This window comes from Simochromis diagramma, unplaced genomic scaffold (genome assembly GCF_900408965.1).
Source record: "Simochromis diagramma unplaced genomic scaffold, fSimDia1.1 OVJJ01000387.1, whole genome shotgun sequence".
Taxonomy (NCBI): Eukaryota; Metazoa; Chordata; class Actinopteri; order Cichliformes; family Cichlidae; genus Simochromis; species Simochromis diagramma.
In genome coordinates this window covers 1,386,164-1,408,568 of record NW_024387152.1, presented here as the reverse complement: position 1 = coordinate 1,408,568, position 22,405 = coordinate 1,386,164, and the positions used below count along the sequence as shown (strand labels likewise).

General features: G+C 39.8%; 1 protein-coding gene and 1 long non-coding RNA gene across 4 annotated transcripts in view; one reads left to right on the top strand and one right to left on the bottom strand.

The window, feature by feature from the left end:
* The window catches only part of LOC120743988 (putative helicase mov-10-B.2), a 34,010-nt gene extending 26,748 nt beyond the window's left edge, over positions 1-7,262 (bottom strand). For 2 of the 3 annotated variants that reach the window (XM_040048076.1, XM_040048077.1), the window contains exons 1-9: positions 6,778-7,256; positions 5,795-5,897; positions 2,993-3,174; positions 2,546-2,642; positions 2,310-2,451; positions 1,955-2,207; positions 1,745-1,855; positions 779-956; positions 103-245 (exon numbers count right to left, since the gene is read on the bottom strand). In XM_040048076.1, coding sequence (XP_039904010.1) covers positions 103-245; positions 779-956; positions 1,745-1,855; positions 1,955-2,207; positions 2,310-2,451; positions 2,546-2,642; positions 2,993-3,174; positions 5,795-5,897; positions 6,778-6,911 — 1,343 coding nt within the window. In that variant the 5' untranslated portion in view covers positions 6,912-7,256. Of the gene's footprint in view, positions 1-102; positions 246-778; positions 957-1,744; positions 1,856-1,954; positions 2,208-2,309; positions 2,452-2,545; positions 2,643-2,992; positions 3,175-5,794; positions 5,898-6,777 lie in introns of all 3 variants that reach the window. The other variant, XM_040048078.1, reaches the window with a different exon arrangement.
* Positions 5,968-22,405, top strand: part of LOC120744030 — a 23,729-nt gene continuing 7,291 nt past the window's right edge. The window contains exons 1-2 of the long non-coding RNA XR_005698287.1: positions 5,968-6,161; positions 18,458-18,706. This is a non-coding gene — a long non-coding RNA (uncharacterized LOC120744030). The remainder of the gene's footprint in view (positions 6,162-18,457; positions 18,707-22,405) is intronic.

Here is a 22,405-nt window from a genome sequence, read left to right as displayed (position 1 = left end):
AGAAATTCACAAAACCTAAGATGCCACAAATATCACTTTACTAGAAATGTATTAATCTCCCTTGATTTGTACTTTTATAATGCTAAACAGTCATCATCTTACTGGGAGCTGAAACCCAGTTTAACACTGTCCAGCTGCACACTGTGGACGTAGCCACAGTACTTGACCCCTGGTTCTCCAACAGGATACACCAGCAGCTTGTCTCCTCGGAGGACAGAGGGACGGTTCTCAGCCACACCAGGCACCTGGGAAAAGGGACAAGAGCTATCTGTCACAAGGATAACTGTGATGACACAAACATGAGCTGAATGTGTCCCACAAGCTGCCACAAGCAATCAAGGTTGTGTAGAGGTCCTTGTCATTTTTAGGAACCGACATGAAAAACAAGCTTAACATATGAATGGGTCAGTGAAGAATGACCATATTTAGGTATGTAGTATGTTTTGTATGAGTTTGATATGGGTTTAAATGAATGACTTTTTTCTGCAGTAACTTATATAACTCTTCTCTGTTCATATTGATAGACTATGAAACCAGAGCCACCAATATGCTTTAAAATGAAACCTTCAGTTATATGCTCACTAACAGCTGACTTATTTCTTAAACTTTTTACATTTCTCTTTATTTTTCAGGTGTTGTACTGTTCTTTCTCACCATATTACATATAGTACTAAGAGAGGCTGAGCTGTTAGTTGGTCTTATACATTTTTATAATTGAACTAATGGTAACAACTAAATGTGATCAGAATCATATATCTGACATATCTGATACATTTACCTCCAGAACAAGAAGCTTCTTGTTCGTTTTGTCTTTAGTCATGGTAGCGGGTCCTCTGTCAGCGTTGGGGATGTTGTATCTCTTGATGTCCACCTCCATCTGAAGCTCCTCCAGATACAGCAGCACCTGGAACCTCTCTGTGTAGTTCTCCCAGTTCAAGGGACTCTCCAGTATGGCTCTTTGAGACACACCACATGAAAAACAGATGACATTGTATACTGCAAATCATATCACAGAAGCTGAGTTGAGATTCGAGGGTCTCAGTAGATCACATCAATTTCTTAATTGCTGATCATTGCTGTTTGTCACCAAGATTACACAAAAACTACCAAGCTTGAATTTTATGAAAAATTGAGCCATATCACACACAAATTTAGGACAATCTCAGGAGAATGAGATGACATGTTTTCCACAGTCGCCCTTTCTCACATATAGCAAACAGCAGTGTCTTTTAGAAGGATTTTCACTACTGGAAATACTGGATATGCAGGGCAAACTAGACATCATGCCCACTTTCTAGTGGTAAAAGCACCTGCTCCTTTCCCACAATGTGGAAGACCAACTAACATCCCATCCAGCTGGGAAGGACATTCACATACATTTACAATCGATAACACACAGAAACGTTGTGCAAAACTGCTTTGGTGGAGAGGTGTTCAAAAAAAAAAAAGAAGAAGACTAAATTAGTTTTAGTGCAGAATGGAATTGAAATAACATTGCCTTGGTGTATGTTCTTCCACTGCCCCTCTAGTTAATCTATGTTTTTGTCCTATTGTCTTAAAAGAGATCATTGTTAAATATCATAAAAGATGTCACCAGATTAGTGAAATCAGAAGACACTGACAACAAACTGATAACACTGCAATTTTTAAAACACTTTAACCTCATAAAAAACTAATGGAAAATAAACATAAGTGAGGCAAACTACCATTTAACATTTACCACAATCTCAAGGCTCTTTCTTACCTTTTAGCATTGAATGATGAGTACTTCAGTGATGTAAGGAGGTTACGGATGTATGATGGTACTCGATACTCTTTCAGCTTAACCACATATTTTAGACGCATTACTGACAGCCTTAAGGAGACAAATAAAGGTGTAGTATTATAAAAGAGACAGAAAATGTATTTTTGTACATTTACAGAGTACGTTTAACAGCTAAATAAAGCGTAGTACCCTTCAGGTGGCACCCCATCCACAGTCATGCAATCAACCTCAGGAGTCCAGGCGGGGATGGAGCGAGGTTTGTAGGGGGCTGTAGGTGCTAGCTCCAGTCCCAAGGAAGTTACACACTCAGCCTCAATAAAGCGCACAATGTAAAATGCAGCAGAGGATGGCTGCAGGTCTGGTTTGAATTCAAAGGCGAGTGTAGCTGGATAGAAACCAACCAAGCTGAAGCGGAAGACAGCCTGGATTTTATAGCTGTCACCTGAAACCCGGATGTTGAGTGCATTAATGGTCAAATTCTACCTGTAATCTGTGAGTCAAATGTGAGTCAAACGAGCTAGCTTATCTGTGATGCTCGCGTCACCTGGTTTTAGTGTCAGGGGGTTCTGTTTGGTCACTTTCTGCTCGTCAACCAGCGACAAGCACTTGAGCCAGTGTAGAGGTGTGTAGTAGGTGAAATACACAGTTTCTGTTCCAGTGTTCTTCACATGCAGGGTTATCTCACTCTGTTAGCAAAACACATCATTTTGTAAAGTTGTTCTTTGTTTGTTTGTAAGCACATGTATATCGGGGAACATTGCAATCTGATGGCTTAAATACCTCAAAGGTCTCTTCCACACGTAAGTGAAGTTTTCCATTCTCAAACGAACGTTCGGATGTGATGCTGATCCCATTTTTGTCAGATATGAAGTGGGTTCTGTAGGTGGGAGAAGATCAGAGGCATTGATTCACTGTTTTACTGCAGGGGTTCAGGCCACTTCTTTCACGTATGCCTTTCTTTTCTAGCTGCATGCAGAAGTAATACAGGCAGCAGAGGCGGATGCTCTGAGTGAGTGACAGAGGTTAATGGACTGAAGTAGCCACACTCGCACCTCCATGTTCTGCATACATGCCTGGCCTGTTTGCCACAGCACATGAGTTGTGTTTTCCCATGTTTCACATTTCATTTACTCATTAAACAAAAACATTCCTAATGGTTTGCCTTAAAAATAAAAAGCATGTTCACACTGTGAGTTGCATTGTGCAGAAAGGAGTCTGCCAGGTTACCTCTCTGACTTGAGTTTGTTCATCAGGAGACTGGCCGTTTTCCTCCGGTATCTTACTCCTGTCTCTGCCTCATCTGCAGAGGCTGCTGTCTGTCCCATCCCCGGACTGGCTGCTCCGTTCTGGGCAGGCGTCGGTTTACGGTCTCTCTGCCACTGCCACTGGTCCACGTAAAGAGCTTTGACCTGTGTGGATCATCACTTCATGTCAGTTTTATTTTAGGATTTAGAAAAAGAAAAATCACTGTCACGTTTCTGGCTTTATTTATCTGAGCTTATAAAGTTGCAACCAAGAAAGAGAATGAGCGTCGTCTTAAGAAACTCTGAAGTATTTTCTTCAGACAACAGGATGTATTTTTGAGGAAGTGACAGCATCCTGTCCTTACGTGAACTCTGATTCCTTAACTCGCTTTGACTTCAAAATTTTAAACTGATTCCTGTGGACAGTTTAAGAATATTAAGTCCTATAAAATGTTGTCCTATTAAAAAAAAGCTATTTTATTTTAACCATTAATAACACAATTAATGATCCTCCTATTAACAAATACAAAAAAAGAAGAAGAAGAGCAAGCTGAACCAGTGTTGTTTTAGACAATAATAATAATACCTTAATGTATTTTAGATCCTGTTTGACTTTTTACTATGAGGTGAGGTCAAACATGCTGAAAACAAGGAAACAGTTGCCCTCTGTCAATAGCAAACTAGGGTAAGAATGTTTACTGTAAATATGAACTTTGCTTCCACTTGCACCTCCTCTAACACTGAAGTTAGAATACATGAGGTGTACAGTAGATGGCACATCATGATTTAAAACTCACAATACTAATTTCAAAAGCCCATTTCAATAAATTTCTCTGATGTAACATTTATGTTGCTAAAAGAACAGATTGCAGCTCTACCTTTGTGCTGGGATAACCTTTATTAAGTACTCATGGCTCAAAGCACACTCCCTCCAAATAAATCATCACTTTGATTTCAACTGTTACACGTGTGTGAAGTTCATGATGGTCTCTTAGATGGTTTTCGTGCTATCCTGCTGATAAAATCCTTCCAAAGGCACGAAAACAGCTAAAAAGTGCTCAAAATGCTGGACGGACGGACGGACGGACAGACAGACACAATAATACACAGAAAACCCCAACAATCAGACGACCCCTTGTGAGCAAGCAAGAGCCAAGCAAGGGGGAGGGATATGAGATAAGATATGAGATAAGATATGAACACTCATATATATCAACATATAACAGGTTGAGAATAGCTTTACTCTTTGACCTCCTCTGTGATAACCAAGAAGTTTGCCTTTTTACATAAAAAAATAATAAGCCTGCGTAGCCCAGATTTAACTCTGTGGCATTCTCAGGTATGAAAATGGAAGGGCAGATAACTGTTTTATTGGTACGGTTATATTAAAATACAAAAGTTATTCTGGAAAAGTCACAGAAGGAAATTACCAAAATGATAAACACTGTCAGAGAAACTACGACTACTATCAATGACCTGTATTATATCTGTAAAAACATCACAATTTGGAAAAAATTGTTTCATTTATTCATTTTATTGTCAAATGTTGAAAACATAAAACCTTGAAAACCAAATAAAAATATGTTCACTATTGTGCACTGGAGAAACAGGAAGTAACAGCTAACAATGAAGTCTTTGCTGATGCCTAAGTGGTATATATGCCTCACAGTCACTGTGAAAACATTTGTATAATGTCAGTGGATTAGCTGTATCCTGACGCTTGAAGTAAACACAATTTAGGAATAGACATTGCAAATAAAGCCCTGTTCTTCTTTATACTGTATGTTAGGGAAAATGTTCTAAAACACTTCTTCAGTAAAGACTCAGAGAAGAGAAACACACAGAACTTCTTGCTAGCAAGGGCAGCCTCCACTCTAAGAGACTCCAGTGAGAGAACTGCCCCGGTCATTATTTATACTCCATTGAGCGTATGTGTGTGTGTGTGTGTGTGTGTGTTGATCAAAGGGTCATATAACATGAAAGCACAAAAGGTACATCCTTGGTCATAAAGAGGGTAGTCTCCCCCACCCTAGATGGCACGGTGAGGAAGTCCAGCAGTTAAAGCACTTAGACTAAAACAGACATAGCTACGTTAAAACAATAAAACAAGGTACGACCTCTCCCATGCTCCCAGGATGTGGGGGTGAACCAAGCCTGCTAAAAATCACACATCCTGTCACTACCAAATAACTACAAACAGCATCCTACCATAAGCAAACTTATATCACTAAAAGATTATACTGACTACTAAATACAATTTTCCATTGACACTGTAGCACTGACTCTAAGGGAACATCAGTGTGGCACGTGATCACCAACTCAACACCAGCACCACACCTACCTCAATCCACGAGCTGCCATCTGGACTTTACCCAACAATGACTAAAGGCATTGTTGGGTAAAGTATTATAAATATTATATTATTATTATTATATTATTATATTATTATACACCATTTCATTAATTTCATTGGGCTATAATCAGCCTCCAGTATTTTGTTTTTGTTTTTGTTTCATCAGATAAACATTATTTATCTGTATGATTAACTGATTTTAAATTTAAATGTTTCACTTGAAGTTGTATCACTGAGAGATTCTAAAAAAATATCAGACATGCCTTGTTATCTCAACTACAAGACTGAGTGATGTGCTTAAATAAAATGTGAAAATGTAAGTTTTATGGTAAAAAATCAATCAGTCAATCAATCATTGAAATCAGTAATTGTTAAGAAACACATGTACCGTTAGAGATTCTGGTATAACAGATAATGAAATATAGTGCATACCTTGGAGTTGAAACGAATAGTGTCTCTTCGTCTTGTTATTTTGTTGGACACTTTCAGGGCATACAGGACTGACCCAAAGTTTGGATCTTTGGCCTCTGGATTCCTGAAGTGTTTACAAAAGAATATCATTGGTAACAAAGTAAGTTCACTTTTCAAGTGGCAGAAAATATCAAATGCAACATTTCTATTAACTCAACAAACATCAGCAAACACAAACTGTGCGCAGTCTGCCGCACAGTGTTGCTAACGAAAGGTCCACCTGCTGTACTGCTGCTTTTTCAGGGAGAGAATTCTAACTTCAGTCAGAGATGGAGAAAATTGTAAGACAGACAGGAGACAAAAGGAAAAAGAGGGGTTATGTGTAAAGGTAAGGACTGCACAGTGATTTCTGATACAGATTTAAAGATTAATGTCGTCATTTTCAATCACATCTGTGTATGACCTGTAAAATTTATACCAATGCTGTTTGTTTAGGAAATGGAAAAAAGCCGAGATAGGTTGTGAAACATCTGCTGACATCTTGTTCAATTCATTTCTGTAAATCCACAAAGAGCAGCAGGTTAGCCGATCATAAAATTGTGAGTTATCATTCTTTTCCCCACTAAACGACTACAACTGATCTTAGGGTTTCCATACCAGCCGAATTCCACTTTAACCTCTGATTGTACTCAAGGCAAAGTCACCCTCCACAATGTAGACATCAGAAGAAAAATTTATATATATAAATTTGTTTGTTTTGCTGGTATCCTACATAACAGACTGATTTCAGTCTTATATTAATTTGGCACAAGGTTCAGTTACCTTTGCACAAAAATAGGTGATAGAATTCCTTCAAGGACCTACTTTTTTACATTCTTACTTTGAGTACATTTCAGAGCCTGCACTTTTTGGCTTTTACTTCAAGAAGTCGATTCAGTACTTCAACTTTTACTGCAGTTTTTGGTTATGGATACTTTTATAAATAACAGTGATCAAGAACCCACCTCATCCGGAACTCATTGTTGTAAATGTCTCTCAGCTGAATCCTGTCTGTGATGGATACTCGATTAGTCTTCTTCAAAAACTCGAAGAACTCGAGTCCAATTTGGCAGCGGATAGATAACTTCACATTAACCATGATCAATAGTTGATATTATCAGAGTATATCCTAAATCGTCCGTGCCGATCGTCTAAATGCGGATGTAACGCATCAACGCACAGCTTGTGTTTATTTCATAAAGTAATACCCTAAGACTGGGCTTTAGCTTTCTATTCCTTGACCGCCCGCATGGGCGGAGCCCCTCTATGCTATCTGCTGCGTACTGAAACAGTCATGCTCGGAGATTAAAAGCAGGCACACCCAGAGAGTCAGTCAGGCCGGAGAAATGAAACTTAATGCGCTGAGATGCAAAATCATCTGAGAGCATCTGCAAACAAAACATAACAGCGCAATAAAGCGATTCCATAGGACGAGGCAGTCTCTGCCACGTCACTATTAATTGCGTGACTGTTATCTCGCTCTAATATGTGTTGAAACCACGTACTGATTGTAATGGCACGAGACAAGCTGAGTTACCTTCCTTGAACTTCTTTCCTTGAATCAAAATGGGTCAACACAACGCCCATAATTAAATTTGTCTTAATTTGTTTTTGTTTTATTATTGACTCAAAAATAGAAAAAGAAGCATAATGAATGGTATAGCTGTAGCATGCATTGAGCTTTATGACTTAAAACACGATTTATACTCTGGCCCATCATCCCACTCCTAAAGTGGGATCAAGGACAGAAAGGAAGACAGATATATATTCGCTTAAAATGATATGCAAAACATTGCCATTAGGTGGTAATAACAAGCCGCCTGTTTATCAAAGCCATGGAAATTCAATAACAGCGACGAACATGCTCGCAAACAGGCCTCGACCTGTAATCTGACATATCGGGCATTTGCCCTGTGGCCCGACCCACTTGTGGCTGCGCACCGGCCCTACAAACACTGACAACACTGACTGCAGCCCATTGGGTCATTTTCTGTTCTGAAACGGGATTGTCCAATCAAGTCTCCTAACGCAACCGGCCCCTCCCCTGCCTCCCCTGCGCGCTCGTGCACGTTGTAGAACAGATATAAGTGCGGAAGAAGCGGTCTAAGGAGACGAGAGACAAATAAAAACGACAAAATAAACGTGTTGTTATGTCTTTCAGTGAAAACACAAATAAGCAGTTTGATGCCGTGTTTTCATACGAGACGTTAATGAGGTGTCTGAATGCATGTCAGTGCTAAAACAGGGCTCCTCTGCCTGAGCAAGAGTTCACTCTGAGTCTGACAAACTGAGTTGAAATGCTGAGCATGCGCCGAGTATTGTTTATAGTACTTTCAGTTGGACTTTTTAAATTATACATGCATGACTTTTTTTTTAAGTAAGGCCCTAAGTCGTCAAGGTTTCAGCCAGAGAAACCATGATTTTTTAGCTTTGACACCACAGTCTGTATGAGTCACATCACACACAGAACAAGATGTTCAGTGTTGCTTTTCATGAGTCTAAACAAAGAACCACATTCTGGTTGTATTCCTCAATCTCTGTTGTCAGCAGAAACCATTTGTCTTACAGAAAAAACAGGATACTTAGACTCTTTTTTCCTCATTTTTTGACATAGTTTAATTTTACACTACATACACTTCACACAGAGATACTTATCTGCAAAAAAGAAGGAAACAAGTTGTGTGATTCAGTACACAGTTGTGTGGAATAAAAACTCTCATCAAGCCACTTACTGTGTTAAGAGGACTGTTCTGTATTGATTTGATTGTTTATGCCTATTTAGCTTGATAAATACTGTTTTTAAGTGTTCATTGAGCATTAACACCTGTTAGCTCAGCCAATTAATAATCATTATTAATCATTACTCTGAAAAATAAAAGGTAAACCCTTTTTTACATTTCATAATGCGTTTGAGTGGTTGAAAAAAACTGAACCAGGTACAAAGCGAGTACCAACAGCCCTGTGACTCTTCTACTTCTGGTAATAGGGCAAAGAGAGACTTCTTGAAAAACAAAAAGAGGACACAAAGAAAGAGATAGAGCCCCTTAAAGGCCAAAGTGCAGCCTTTACACACCAGTGGAAACTTTAATCGACTGCAAATGAAATTAAAAGGGGAAACCTTGAAAATGAAACCTTGGACAAGATAAAGATAAAACAAGATAAAACAGAATACACAACCCTACTGACTCTGTGCGCTCTTTCCCCTCTCTGGTGTTGTGTAGGAGGCAGGCAGGTGTGTGAGGCGCAGAGACAGCTCACACCTGTTGGCATTCAGCTAACTGTTTAAAAAGACTTGGAAGCTAACATTTTCTCTCTAATCTCTCCAGCAGGCAGCGCGTTGTTTGTTTAGTTTTGAGTTTCTTTTTTAGTTTTAATTAATTAATTAATTAAATGTTCTTCAAAGCTCCTTTGGATGTGTGAGCTTCTGTTGGCAAAATCTGATAGAAACTGAGGTTCACACAAACGGGTTGTCTTTATGAGTTTCAGTAATCTTTGCAAAAGGGTCAAACAACAATGCAAACTGTATGACAGGAATCTGCATGCTTTGTGACCTTGTCTTTATAGAGACAAGTTTTCCATCGTCCATGGTCACACGATACAGCCAAAACATTTCTTATCAGAAGCAATGTCCTTGTGCATGGACATGTGGCATATTTGAAAGATTACATGGACACAGAATATAACAACAGGGTCAGCTTGACAACTTGTCTTAAAACCTTCCTTTTGTTTTGTCTTGGCTTTGAGGTGGTTCATGAGACAAGGAATAAGAGTTTTATTAAGCCACAAAGAAAAGTTCAAACAGCTGATGGGTTCTCAGTCAGAACCTGTCCCCTTGGGTCATGTGTGGGGCAAGAGCAGAGGTTTGCAGACTCACACTTTACACAGTCCTGTTGGGAAATGTAGGGCCCAGATGTGCCCAGTGGGGCACATGCCCATGATGTGGGTCGGCTGTGGACTGCCCACACTAAGCAAAGCAGAGAGGAGGCCACAATGGGGGCTCATGTAGGCCTGCAGTAAACTAACAATATGCCAACACTGTAGGTTTCGGGCACTATTTGGGCCCCACCTAACAGCACAGGGCCAGATGTGCCCCACATATTCCTCCAGTAATGGGGCCTATAGTGGGCTGCCCACCTAAGCCCCATGGTGCTGGGTCCATATGTGCCCTATGGTACATTACCATAACCAACTGGTTTGCAGTTCATAAAAAGAATCCAAAGAAAAGCTACTTTCAGCTGCTTCCTTCACATGGGGTCACCAGAGCAAGTAGCACCAAATCTTTGTTGTATCACATTTGATTCCTGCTAAAACAACCTCCGAAGGATTTGTGCATCCTCATAACCTCAAACTGGGAGTATTTTACGTATTAGATAAATATGTAAACCCTTTTTATAAATACCCTTACCCCCAAAAAAGGAAACAAACTCAAGTCTTATCAAACAAGTCGGCATGTTTTAGAAAATGGAATAGGGCCTGATAACTTTAACTGAGGGTTTCAATCAGTCGCCTTTTCTGCGCCTTATATTTCTAAGAGTGTAAAAAAATATGTTCTATGTTATACGATTTTCACATTCCCCTGTGTGGTGCTTCCCTATTATATATACAAATATAATAAAAAAATGTAAAAAATACAACAAATTAAATAGAAACCGCAAACCCCAAAATGCACGAGATTAGGAATTAAAAAATATTTCATATGAATTCAAATGCAGAGCTTAAATGTTCTGCTTCTTCTACTTATTCTTCTTCTGACTGCTACCTTTACAGCAGATGTCTCTGTCTCACCTTAGCATGTAACAGAACAGGCCTCTACTATTAGACCTTTACTACATCAAGTCTTTTCTCCGTCTTCTTCTTTTTTTCTCCTGCCTGTCAGCTCCATATTCACCATCCTTTGTTTATTATATCCACTATCCCTCCTCTGCGCATGTCACAATCAGCCTTGGCTTTCTAACTTCATCTCCACACAGCTCAACCTGACTCTCTCTGATATATTTCTAACCCTGCCCACCCTGCTCACACCAAACAAGTCTTAGTATCTTCCACTCTGCCACCTTCAGCTTCACCTCCTGTCTTTGTTAGTGTCACTCTCTCCACACCATGCATCACAGCAGATCTTACTACCATCACGTGAATCTTCCCTTTCACTCTTGTTGCCATCCTTTTGTTACATATCAAGCCTGACACTAGTCTCCATCCTGCCTGCACTCTCTTCTTCACTCCCTTGTGCATTCTCCAGTGCTTTGAATAGTTGACCCCAGGTATTTAAACTCATCCATTCTTGATCTCTACACCTTGCGTCTTCACTGTGACAGTGTATGTGGTCTTGCTTCTACCGAGTTTCATCCCTCTTCTCTCCAAATCATTGCTCCACTTCTCCAGGCTCTTCTCCCTCCCCTTCCTGTTCTCAGTATAGCTCACAATGTCGTCAGCAAACATCAGTTTATTGAGACTTGCCTGACCTCAGGAGTCAACCCACCCATCACCATTACAAACAAGAAGAGGCACTGATCGTTCATGTAATACCACCCTGTTAGGAAAATATATTTTATGTTTTATTTGCTGTGTATTTTGTCTTATGCATTTAATAACGAGGCCACCTTTCAGTTATAAACTGTGCCAGAGGTCATTAGGTTCTTTACCCAGACTGAAACTGTGCAGAGCAGGAAGCTTTGTACAGAGTTGCAGAGAACATTGCCTGTTGTTATGTATTGGTTGTTTATTCTCAGCGCATCAAAACTGAATCAGGACAACCCCCACCTCAAAGCCATTTATCATTCCCACTGCACGTATCACTACTGTCTCACTGTCCTCATACTTGTCCTGCACCACCCTCACATACAGAACCACAGCTACTCTCTTGGCACCATCCTCTGTTTTCCATAGATCTTTAAAGATCTCCACACATTGCATCTGTGGTGTTTTCTGTTAGCATGAAGCCAAACTGCTGCTCACTGATTGTCACGTCTCTTCTTAACCTACCTTCATCAACTCATTCCTATAACTTCATGGTATGGCTCAGCAGCTTTGTCCCTCTGTAGCTACTACAGCTCTGCACTTAACCTTTGCTATTAAAATCAGCACCAGTGCACTTCTAGATTTTTCAGCATTTTCATTCATTTTTATTCAATTTACATATGAACTTTACACAATAACTTACAATAAAACAGTTAAATTACGTGAGCTATTGTCTGGTAGATGTGTTTATGTGATGTGATTTAAAAAAAAAAAAGCGATGACACCTAATTAGTCTTCAAAAAAAGACGACCAGTTAGCACTTTAGTTGTAGTGCTGCTGTGGGTTCACATGGTGGTGCAGTTTGCTCACCTAAAACAAAGCACATGTACTCAAGGGTCCCACAGAAACCCTGAGGTCAATGTGTGTCAGGCTTGAAGTGTGTTTGCTTTGGTCTTATATACACACAGAAGTGCAGACCCACAATAAACTACTATTACCTTTTTGTTTTTTTTTTACTTTTTGCTGATTTAGGTTTAAAGTAATTAACTTAAGCAATTAAATAAGAATGACAATAGGATGCCCGCATAAGTGGTAGAAAATAGAAGAATACTTAGATTTCCATTTTTGACACCAAAACATCAGATTTACATCAACATAAAATCCAAATAATCATAATAAATAAAGTAGATGTGTTAGAGGTGTTTGGCTGACACACATGAACCTCGAAGCAGAGAGATGAGAACATTTGCACATTTGTGAAAAACAGCACAGAAAGTTCACAGAATACTCAGTGATATCATCTTTATTTAAGACTCTTATCATGATTTAACCCCTTAAATGCTGAAGCAACAGTTCAATAGTAACACCCCCCCCCCCCTTTTCTCTTGCTGTTTCTATAAATCAAATTTCCATTTGAACGTTTTTATTTTATTTTTAGTTTTAAAATTATTTTTTGTTGTTCACTCAAATAATGAAATACATTTCTAATTTGTCTGTTTATCTAGATATTAATAGATTTAAGTCAAATTTATTTATAAAGAACATTTAAACAAAGCTTTCACTGACTACCTATATACACAAATGTGCATGTAATTATGTAAAACATGGACACGGAATTAAGAGGCCATCGGCAATAAGCAAATGAATAACAACTACAACAACCACCAGAGGACAGCAGGAGACAGAGTTACAGAGGTAACAGCAAACAGGAGATAAGTGGGATGGAAAGGACAGAGAATAAAGATGAGTTTTGAGCCTATAGTCTCAAAAGCAGAGATGAAGGGCACTCCTTTTGTGTTAAGCTGTAGCCAATTTCACAAACGTGGTGCAGCAGCTGCAAAGGTCTGTCACCGTTTCGTTTGAGGCCTGACCTTAGGACATGTAAGAGATTTATGCCAGTAAATCTGAGAGACCTGGGAGCTGAACATAAACAAACGACACCAGTGATATAAACTGGGGTCTGTCCATTACGAGCCTTAAAAGCAATCAGTAAACTCTTAAGCTGAAAATGGACAGGAAGTTGGGCCAGGACTAGAGTGTAGTACATGTGTTTCATATATGTGGATCCCTTGTATTAGATTCATGTTTCAGTTGAGAAAGAATACCATAAAAAGATAAAGGTGAGTGGTATATTTACAGTAGACGAGGCCTTATAATTAATAGATTTCATTCAAGATATGGATTTTTTTAAATTGATCCTGTTTGCTGTGTGGACAAAGTGTGTTTGTGTTTTTTGTTTGTGACTCTATCCAAAATACAAAGGATTTGTTTAAACCTCTTCACTGGGGCACTAAGTCTCAGCAATAAGTCTGAGGTACACCTTGGCTCTAAAGGGTATGTGAAGTCTGTCGAAAGGAAACCTGTACCCCGAGAGATCGCACATACCAAATGATCCAGTGCAGAGATTTCTGGTACAAAGGGACCAATTCTGACAAAGAAGAGTTTGGAAAGACAAACACAAAATGAAGAACTGCAGAATGAGCATAAAGACAGGGAGGAAAAATACAATCAACCAGAGGAGAATGTAGCAAAAATCTAATAAAGAAAATTAAATTTAATAAAGAAAAGAGAATAATTTGGTACAACTATAAATACCTGAAAGAAGAGAAGAAAAAAGAAACCATAAAAAATTGGAGGGTGAGGAAGAGCAAAAAACAGAAAAAGAGGGGAAAAAGACTGATGAGAAATGTCTGAAAAGATATTTCATGACCTTCAGTGAGATATCATATGGTATATATCAGTATAGGCTGACTTGCTATTGGCTCTTCCTGTATAAATCAGCTGTTAAGTAAAAAACTTTTCTCTTTGTGCTTTGATATGAAAAACAAAAACAAAAAACAACCCTTCTTGATGTTAGATAGTTGTGGAAGGCATTTTAGTACAGTAACCTGTCATGTTCAAGAAATGATTTGAGCTTTGTGACGTGGGTAGACTGTAATTATCAAAGGATAGACATCATCAGCAACAGTACTCAGGTAGCCTGTGACATTTTAACAATGCTCAGTTGACACAGGGAGGCTAAAGGTGTGCCAAGAACGTAGTTCTAATCTTATGTATCTATCCACTTCTGTTGTCCCGTTTTGGTGAGCCTGTGTGAACTATAGCCTTAATTTCCAGGAGTGGCAGCTGGTGTGGTCTTCCGCTGCTGTAGCTTCAAGATTCTACATGTTGCACATTCAGAGATGCTCTTCTGCATACCTTAGTTGTAAAGAGTGAATATTAAATTTACTGTTTCCATTCTATCACCTCGAAGCAGTCAGCCCGTTCTCTTCAGACCTCATCTTCAGTCCTAAACTCTGTAAACTTCAGGTCAAACAAACACTGCAGCATCACTGAGTTAAAAACTGTCTAAATTCTTTCATCTTTAATAAAACGATCAGCATTGCTGCTTTACCAGGTGTAACTATGAAGTTTAACATCCAGGCATCCATGAAAACAAAATTTATTACATTTAACGGAGTTAGAAGTTAGCAGGAAGCTAGCGGAAGTTAGCTCGCTAGTTTCGCTAGTTACCTAAGCATGATATAGCATGTTCTGACTGAGAGATTTCTGAAAAAATTCAAACGTACAGCTCTGCTATCACGTCCAACATAAATGAAGACAGGAAACTAAACAGCAGTGACGTTTGTAGGGTTACTGAAGTTGGGCTAGCTGGTATATAATGATGTGCTACGTGATCGCTAGCGACACAGCTATGTTAGCATAACATAAACAGTGAAGCTGGAGGACGAACACTAACACTTTTCCACTTATAAAAGTTAACGTGAAGGTTCCTCATGGTTAGGGACAAATGCAATCGCATGGCAGGATGCTGTAAACGGACCAAACTTCAGTCAGGAGAACAACTGAGATAATCCATCCACAATATGAGGTTAGTCATTAATATACTGCAACAACATGGGAATAGAGCAGCTGCCAGAGAATTCAACAGTAATGAATCAATGGTACAGAAGTGGAGGAAGCAAGAAGAATGAGTTTAATAAAGTTTGATTTATCTGACTGCTTTGTTTCGCTTAATGTGCCTTATAATCCCGTGCACCTTATGGTCCGAAAAATGCGTACTGCACACTGCAGTTTAATGTTGCAAAGCACCTCTTTTTAACTTCAGTGGATATTATACATGGTTATGCTCAGGATATGTCAGCCCATTTCTACTGGAAATGCCTTTTGGTTAAACTTTCAGCATTGCACTGTTAAATTTTTATAAAGCTTTAATGTACATAAAAAACAGCTTCTTGTTTAAGTGAAAATAAATGGAAGGTTGTCTTTTTGCGCTAGTAATGTTGTGGAGTATTTTGTCTCGCATCAATTATATCGTCAGTTATATCGTTATCGCAAATTTTCAAATATATATCGTGATAAATATTTTTGGCCATATCGCCCTGCTCTACTTTATAGTGTCTGATGGTTGATTCATGAAATACCATATTTGGATCAGACAAAATCCTAAACACAACTGGCTGAAGTGTAGCCCCAAACTATGACAATACCTCCACCGTGCTTTACAGATGGCTGTAGACATCCACCTTGTCTCTCCTGACCTCCTCCATCCATATTCAAAACAATTTGAATCAAAAATTTAATATTTAGATTCATCAATTCAAAAGACCTGGTGCTGATTTTCAGTCCAGTTCTTGTGTAACTTGGCATACTTAAGCCTTTCTTCCTGTTTCCCTTCCTTAAGAATGACTTCTTGACATCCGCCTTTCCACTGAGACCATCTTGATGAGGCTTCAGCAAACAATAGTTAGTTTTCTTAAGTACATGAATTACAGACACTGTTCATCTGCTGTAGATAGTTTTTTAAGTTCCTGTTCTTTTGTCTTCTTCTTTTGTCCTTTTTCTTAAATTCAGCTGAAGAAATGGGGGAAAATATGCAGTTATTCATTATGTGTTGACACAACTCTACTTTGTCCCTTGAGCTAAATTTGTTTTTTATGCTTGGTCAGTGTTAAGTGGCTTAACAAACAAATTCCTTTGAAAATCGTCAGGTCTGAAATGTCCGAAGGAAACCTGGAGAACTACTGCTCGAGACCACTATGGCAAATGGACTGGTATTTATATAGCATTTTTAAAAAAAATGTAATTCAAAGCACTTTTTACTACAAGTTTCATTCAGCATATCACCCATGTGTTTGGTAGAATGAGGTGCTTTTGTATTAAAATAAATTACATTGAAGGCACAGAAAATATCACATGAATTGGAAATTGTTAAACATGTCAAATCCATTTAGATGTCTCTTAAGGTCGGATGTTAAAACACAAGCAGAAGGAGGATCTGATGATCAGTGATTACTATTCTAGATTTAGCTTGTGGTTCTGTTTTTCAGGATTTTGAGCCTAAGGTAGCAGAACAAGAAGGGCTATTGATGAACCCTCACCACACAGACTATAATGTTATTCCCTACCCCAAGAAGGGCTAAGAACAACTAAACTAAGAGCAAAACTGAAAGTTGGTGCATTTAGAAAAAAGCAGAACAGAGATGAACTGAGTTCAATAAACCTGAGCTTTACAGGATGCTCATTAGGGTTAGGTAAGCTTTTCTGGAAGATGTCGAGTTTGGTGGTTTATAAGAATGATTTGGTGTGTGTGTTTGTAAGTGTGTGCAAGCGTAGGAGGTGTCTACTGATGACACCAAAGGATTAGTGGAACAGGGGGGTCGGCTTTGTTTGACACAATCTTCTGAGCATCCCGACGTGTTTGTTTACTCTGATCAGTGTTTGTGTTGTGCACGCATCTGTCGTGTGTTTCTGTCAGCCTCCTATCCGTCTACTTGACTACGTCTGTGACTGTGTTTGAAGCCAAATTCTGTAACAATGGCTCCGCCTTCCAGGCTGTCTTACTGTACCGTCTGACATCCATGTTCACCATCTTCCTGCCCGGTCAGCCGTGACCCCGCATGAGCCAGACGCCCAGACAGCAGGACCTGTGCATGTTTCTGCTGTGCGTGTTGGAGGGAAACAGTGCCCCAGATAGCAGCGTGCATGTGTAAATGTTTATCAGTCGACATGTCAGTGCATTGTGTGTTTGTGTGCGTGTGTGTCAATGACCCAGAGAGACAGCAGGGCCAAGAAATGACTTAAATGGCCACAGCTGCATTTCCATGGCAACAGGGTGTTTTAATAGAGGAACATTATGGGCTAGAGCGCAGGGTAATGACCGCTTTGGCTGTCGGAATGCCTTGATCTTATCACCATGGCAAGAGGGGATGCTCCCACTTTCTGATGGTCTAATAGCCCCGGCTCTAATAGACAGGCAGACTGGGCCACTGGGGTCACCCGGAAACACAGACCTTCCCAAAACACTCACAAACCAGTAATGCTGCTTGACTTTGTCCGTCATTTGTTCTACATCTGGTTTAAGCGTCTACCTATTACAACGCTGTCTTCCTGAGAAATAGGCTGCATTTTGCAAGCGTATTTGTGATGGAAATGTAATCAAAAGGCGTTTCTTCCAGCAGACGAGAGGACGAAACAAGGGGATGGATGAGGAGAGAGCAGGAGATAAGAGCTTTGCTGAAAACCTGTTTGTAGAAGAATGTCCTGTCACTGTTTTGGCACACACACACACACAAACACACTCATACTTGCTAACCCTCCCGAATCTCACACAGCTCGGCCGAGTATATACACGGACAAATCCTATAAGTCCATTTGAATACCACGACGGTCGTCTTCTAATCTGTTTGTTTGAAGCTTGTGATGAATCTACAGTTTTTCAGCGGACCCAGCACAGGCCTAATATCCACACTTATTTGTTCATGTTAAGGGTTGAGTTATTTCTCCACACAATTGGTTGGATGCCAGCAATGGAGTGTGTGTGTGTGTGCGCGTGTGTGTGTGTGTGTGTGTGTGTGTGTGTGTGTGTGTGTGTGTGTGTGTGAGAGAGAGAGAGAATGTGGCTCTTTATCTCACTCAATGAGTGAGTGGAGGTTGGTTGTAAGGCCATCTGTCCCTCTCAGACACCTAATCTGTCTCTGTCACTGTGCGCACACACACTTAAATGCTTGTATGTACCTATACAAATGAAATATCCTCTGCGGTGATGCTGCCTTATTAGATGCACCATCGCTGGACTATATGGTGCTACTCAGACCATAAATGACTATACAAACTAACACAAGTAAGCAGTTTTTCATTTGAATTTTGTTGTAATCAAATGAAAGTCTCTGTCCTTCATACTCTCAGACAGACGGTGCTCAGGGTGAGAGCTGTGCTTCTGCTGAAGTGTCCCATTGAGTTTGGTGAAGTGGACTTATCTCCTACCATCCCCTCTCGCATCACACTCACTACTGGATCCAGACAGGGCTGAGTGCCACACTGATCCTGCCCTCCTCACACCAGAGAGGCCTCTTTCTTCTGGGCTCGGTCCCACACTCAGACCCCCTCAACCTACCGCCGTCCTTACAGTTGTCAGAGTGCTGCATATCGCTAAAGGTAATGACCGTGTGTGTGTGTGAGGACTGGACAGTCGATGGTTGTGATAATGATGTCTGGAGATGCCAGATGATACTGTTTTTTTTTCTGACATGACAGTATACACACAGGGCCTGAGAGAGGCATGAAGGATCCTTGGTGCTATAGAAACCGGCCTTAGCAATCTATGCAGGCTTTAGCAGATAACATTTATCAGACTCTCTGAACATGGTCTGCTCTAAGATTCCCAACCAGGCCTCCAGTGCTTGCTTCTTGGGTAATTGCACACGTGGCATGCAGATTCCACTCATATTTGCAAAACAGGGTACATATCGCACCCACAACATTTATAATAGATTCATGGATTGATTCATTTACACCAATTTTGCATTTTGGATTTTCATATTAATCACATAATAGGATTTGGATGTGCTGTGTCTGTGATTTTATTGGCCCCTTTCTTCTTACATATTGAGAAAGAGAAAGGGAAAGGGATTCAGTCAGTTCTAAAACCATCATGACTCAAACAGATTTGATAACATACAGTAAATGCCACAAAAATGCTCTTTATGCCATCCAGGATCCCTCTGATCTCTAATTTGTAAAATAAAATGTCAATCTTAAGAAAATAGAGGTCATATAAAGACTTGTAATGTACTTTCCTTTTAATCTTCCTCACTCTTGACTTGGTCTCCCTCTTTTCTTCCTGTCTAGCAGTTCCAGCTTCAACATCCTTGACTAATATACCCACTATCCCTGTTCTGCCCATATCCAAACCATCTCAGCTTTAACTTTCTCTCTTTGTCTCCAAACTGCTCAATCCTTTCCATTTGGGTCACTCCCAATAGAAATTTTAGCATTTTCAGCTCAGGCTCATGTCCTTTTGTTGGTGCCAATATCTCCAAAGTACGTAATTGAAGATCTCAGTACCTTCTGTCCTTCTGTCACAAATCCCCTCTGATACTTGTCTCCATTATTTCCACCCTGTCTGTCTCTCATTTTTACCTTTCTTGCGCTCTGTCCATTGACCCCAGGAAATGAAACTCATCCACCTTCACTTCCTCTGTTCTTTCCGTCTTCACTCTCTCTCACCTGCTCCCTAATCTGACTACAGTTCATAATGTCATCTGCAAACATCACAGTCCAAGGATGCTCTTGCCTGACCTCATCTGTCACCATGTCAAACAAGGTGGGGCTCTGATCAGATCGCTGATGTAATCCCACCCCCACCTTGAACCCATCTGTCACTCCTACTGCATACATCACCCCTGTCTCTCTGTCCTCATACATGTCCTGCACATACTTCTGTCCCACTCCTGGCAGTACCACAGCTCCTCTTTTGGCTCCCTATTATATGCTTTCTCTAGATCCACAAAGACAGAGTGCGACTCCTCCTTACCTTCTTTGTACGTCTCCATAAACACTCTCAAAGCAAGCATCACATCTCTTGTGCTATTTCTCAGCATGAAGCCACACTGCTACACGCTGATCGTCTGATTCATCGTCACCTCTCTCCCTAACTACCACTAAACTTTTCCTCCAGGAAAAGTTTCTCAGGCTTCCTCTCACTCAGAGATTGTGTTAAACAACCTGGTTATTTAACCTAAGCATGAAAAATATTCTTACAAACAGCAGTGCGGGAGGTCCTTGCTCACAGGACAGACAAAAATAGCTGTTTGAAATACTGCAACTGTCCACCTTCACTCACCCCCCACACGCACACAGACTACAGTATATACAAACACTAAACCTCACATGTCAAATTAAACAAAGAAGATAAAAATTACTAAATTTAATAACAAATGCTATTTAATCTCATGACTTAATTTGTGTAAATCTCCACATGTGAAAAAGCTAACCTGGTTATAGAGAGTCAGGAAGTTACACAGCCCAGACAAAACAGCCTGGTTCCATGTAACCAAAGCAAGTTGTGTGTGCACAGTTTAGACAAACAAGATAGTGCTGTCGAAACATGAAAAAATATTTTATTATTTGGTTAAAAAAAAGATTGTTAGTAATGTGGTCTGCTGTCAAATGTTGCTTAAGAATATAAATAAGCTGAGACAGGTTGTCGAACTGAAGAAGATTTGATCCGTCCATACACTTACTGACCTCTTTATTAGGTACAGCTTCAGGGTGGACAGCCTTTTGGCTTCTGAACCGTCTCGATTCGTCTTTGCATAGATTCAACAGGGCGCTGATTTTGGTCCACATTGACATAACAGCATCAAGCAGTTGCTGCAAACTTGTCAGCTGGTCATCCATGATGCAAACTCCCATTTAACCTCATCTCAGAAGTGCTGTTTTGGACAGTCACCAGCTCTCAGTTCAATAACTCAGTGTCCTGAACTCACTGACATGTTCAACAAACCAGTGTGAGATTATTTGAGCTTCTATCCTGCTAGAAGGAGTCATTAGAATTAGGTTCACTGTAGTCATATAGGGATAGACATAGTCAGGTAACATTACTCAGGTAGGCTTAAACAATGTTCAGGTGGTAATATGGGGCCAAATTGTGGCAAGAAAACATCCCCTTATAGAATATCCCCCATGTGGTTTAGCTCATCTGATGTAGGATTGATGTGCTGTTCATTCAGAGATGCTCTTTTCCATACTTTGGAAGTGGTTATTTGAGTTACTCTCGCCTTTTAATCAATTGAAAGTAGTCCATTCACCTCTGACCTCTGGCATCAACAAAGACTTTTCACCCAGAGAACTGCTGCTCACTTTTTTGGACCTCTCTGTAAACCCTAGAGTCAGGTAGAGATGGATAGAGATGTGAAAATCCCAGTAGATCAGCATTTTGTGAAATACTCAGACCAGCACATCTAGCACCAACAACAATTCAAAGTCACTTAAATCACTTTTCTTCCTAATTTTGACAGTGAGTTTGAACTTTAGCTTGTCATCTTGACCATGTCTTCATGCCTAAATGCGCTAAGTTGCTGCCATGTGGTTGGCTCATTAGATATTTGCATTAAAGACGGGTACCTAATGAAATCGGTATTAGCACTAACATCTGAAGCAGGAAGAGCTGCACCTACGCCACACAACTGTTCTAACTTTGCTGCACAATATGCAGTTTTGCAGGTGTGTGGTGCTTTGTTAACTCCCCATCAGCGCTGGTTCTAACTTTTCAGTCTTTGCTTGCTGCACAGGTTATGCAAACAGTGTCTGGTAGTGTTGCTTTTTTCCCACCACTGAATGCAATTTTTCCACTCGCAGTCTTAAAACAAGTTTTAATGTTAAGACTAGTAACTTTGAAGTGGCTGGTTGGTGAGGTTTTATGAGTTTTAAACTATGCCATGCAAGCTATTTTAAGCCATTAAACTAAACTCAGTTAGTCTAAGAGACTAACTGAGTTTAGAAAATGCATATTAATTATACGGGCTTTAAGCATTTTGTTTTTCATCCAGCTCACAGCAAATTAGCATAGCTCCCAAAACATCCCACTGCTTTGGTTTTGGGTTTTTTGAATAATGCTCAGATCGTATGTTGGAGCATGTCATTATTCAGAATGGATGAACATGGTTTCATGCCATAAAAGTTAGTGTTTTTGTTTTTATGATACATACAGAATTTTACTTTTAGGAAATTGTTTTTATGTCATTTTCATCCACATCTGAATTTAAAGAAACTATGCCTTGAATTAAATTATGTCTTTGAAGTAACCTGGCATTCTTTTCATTAAATCCAGTTGTAAGAAGCATTTACTCTATG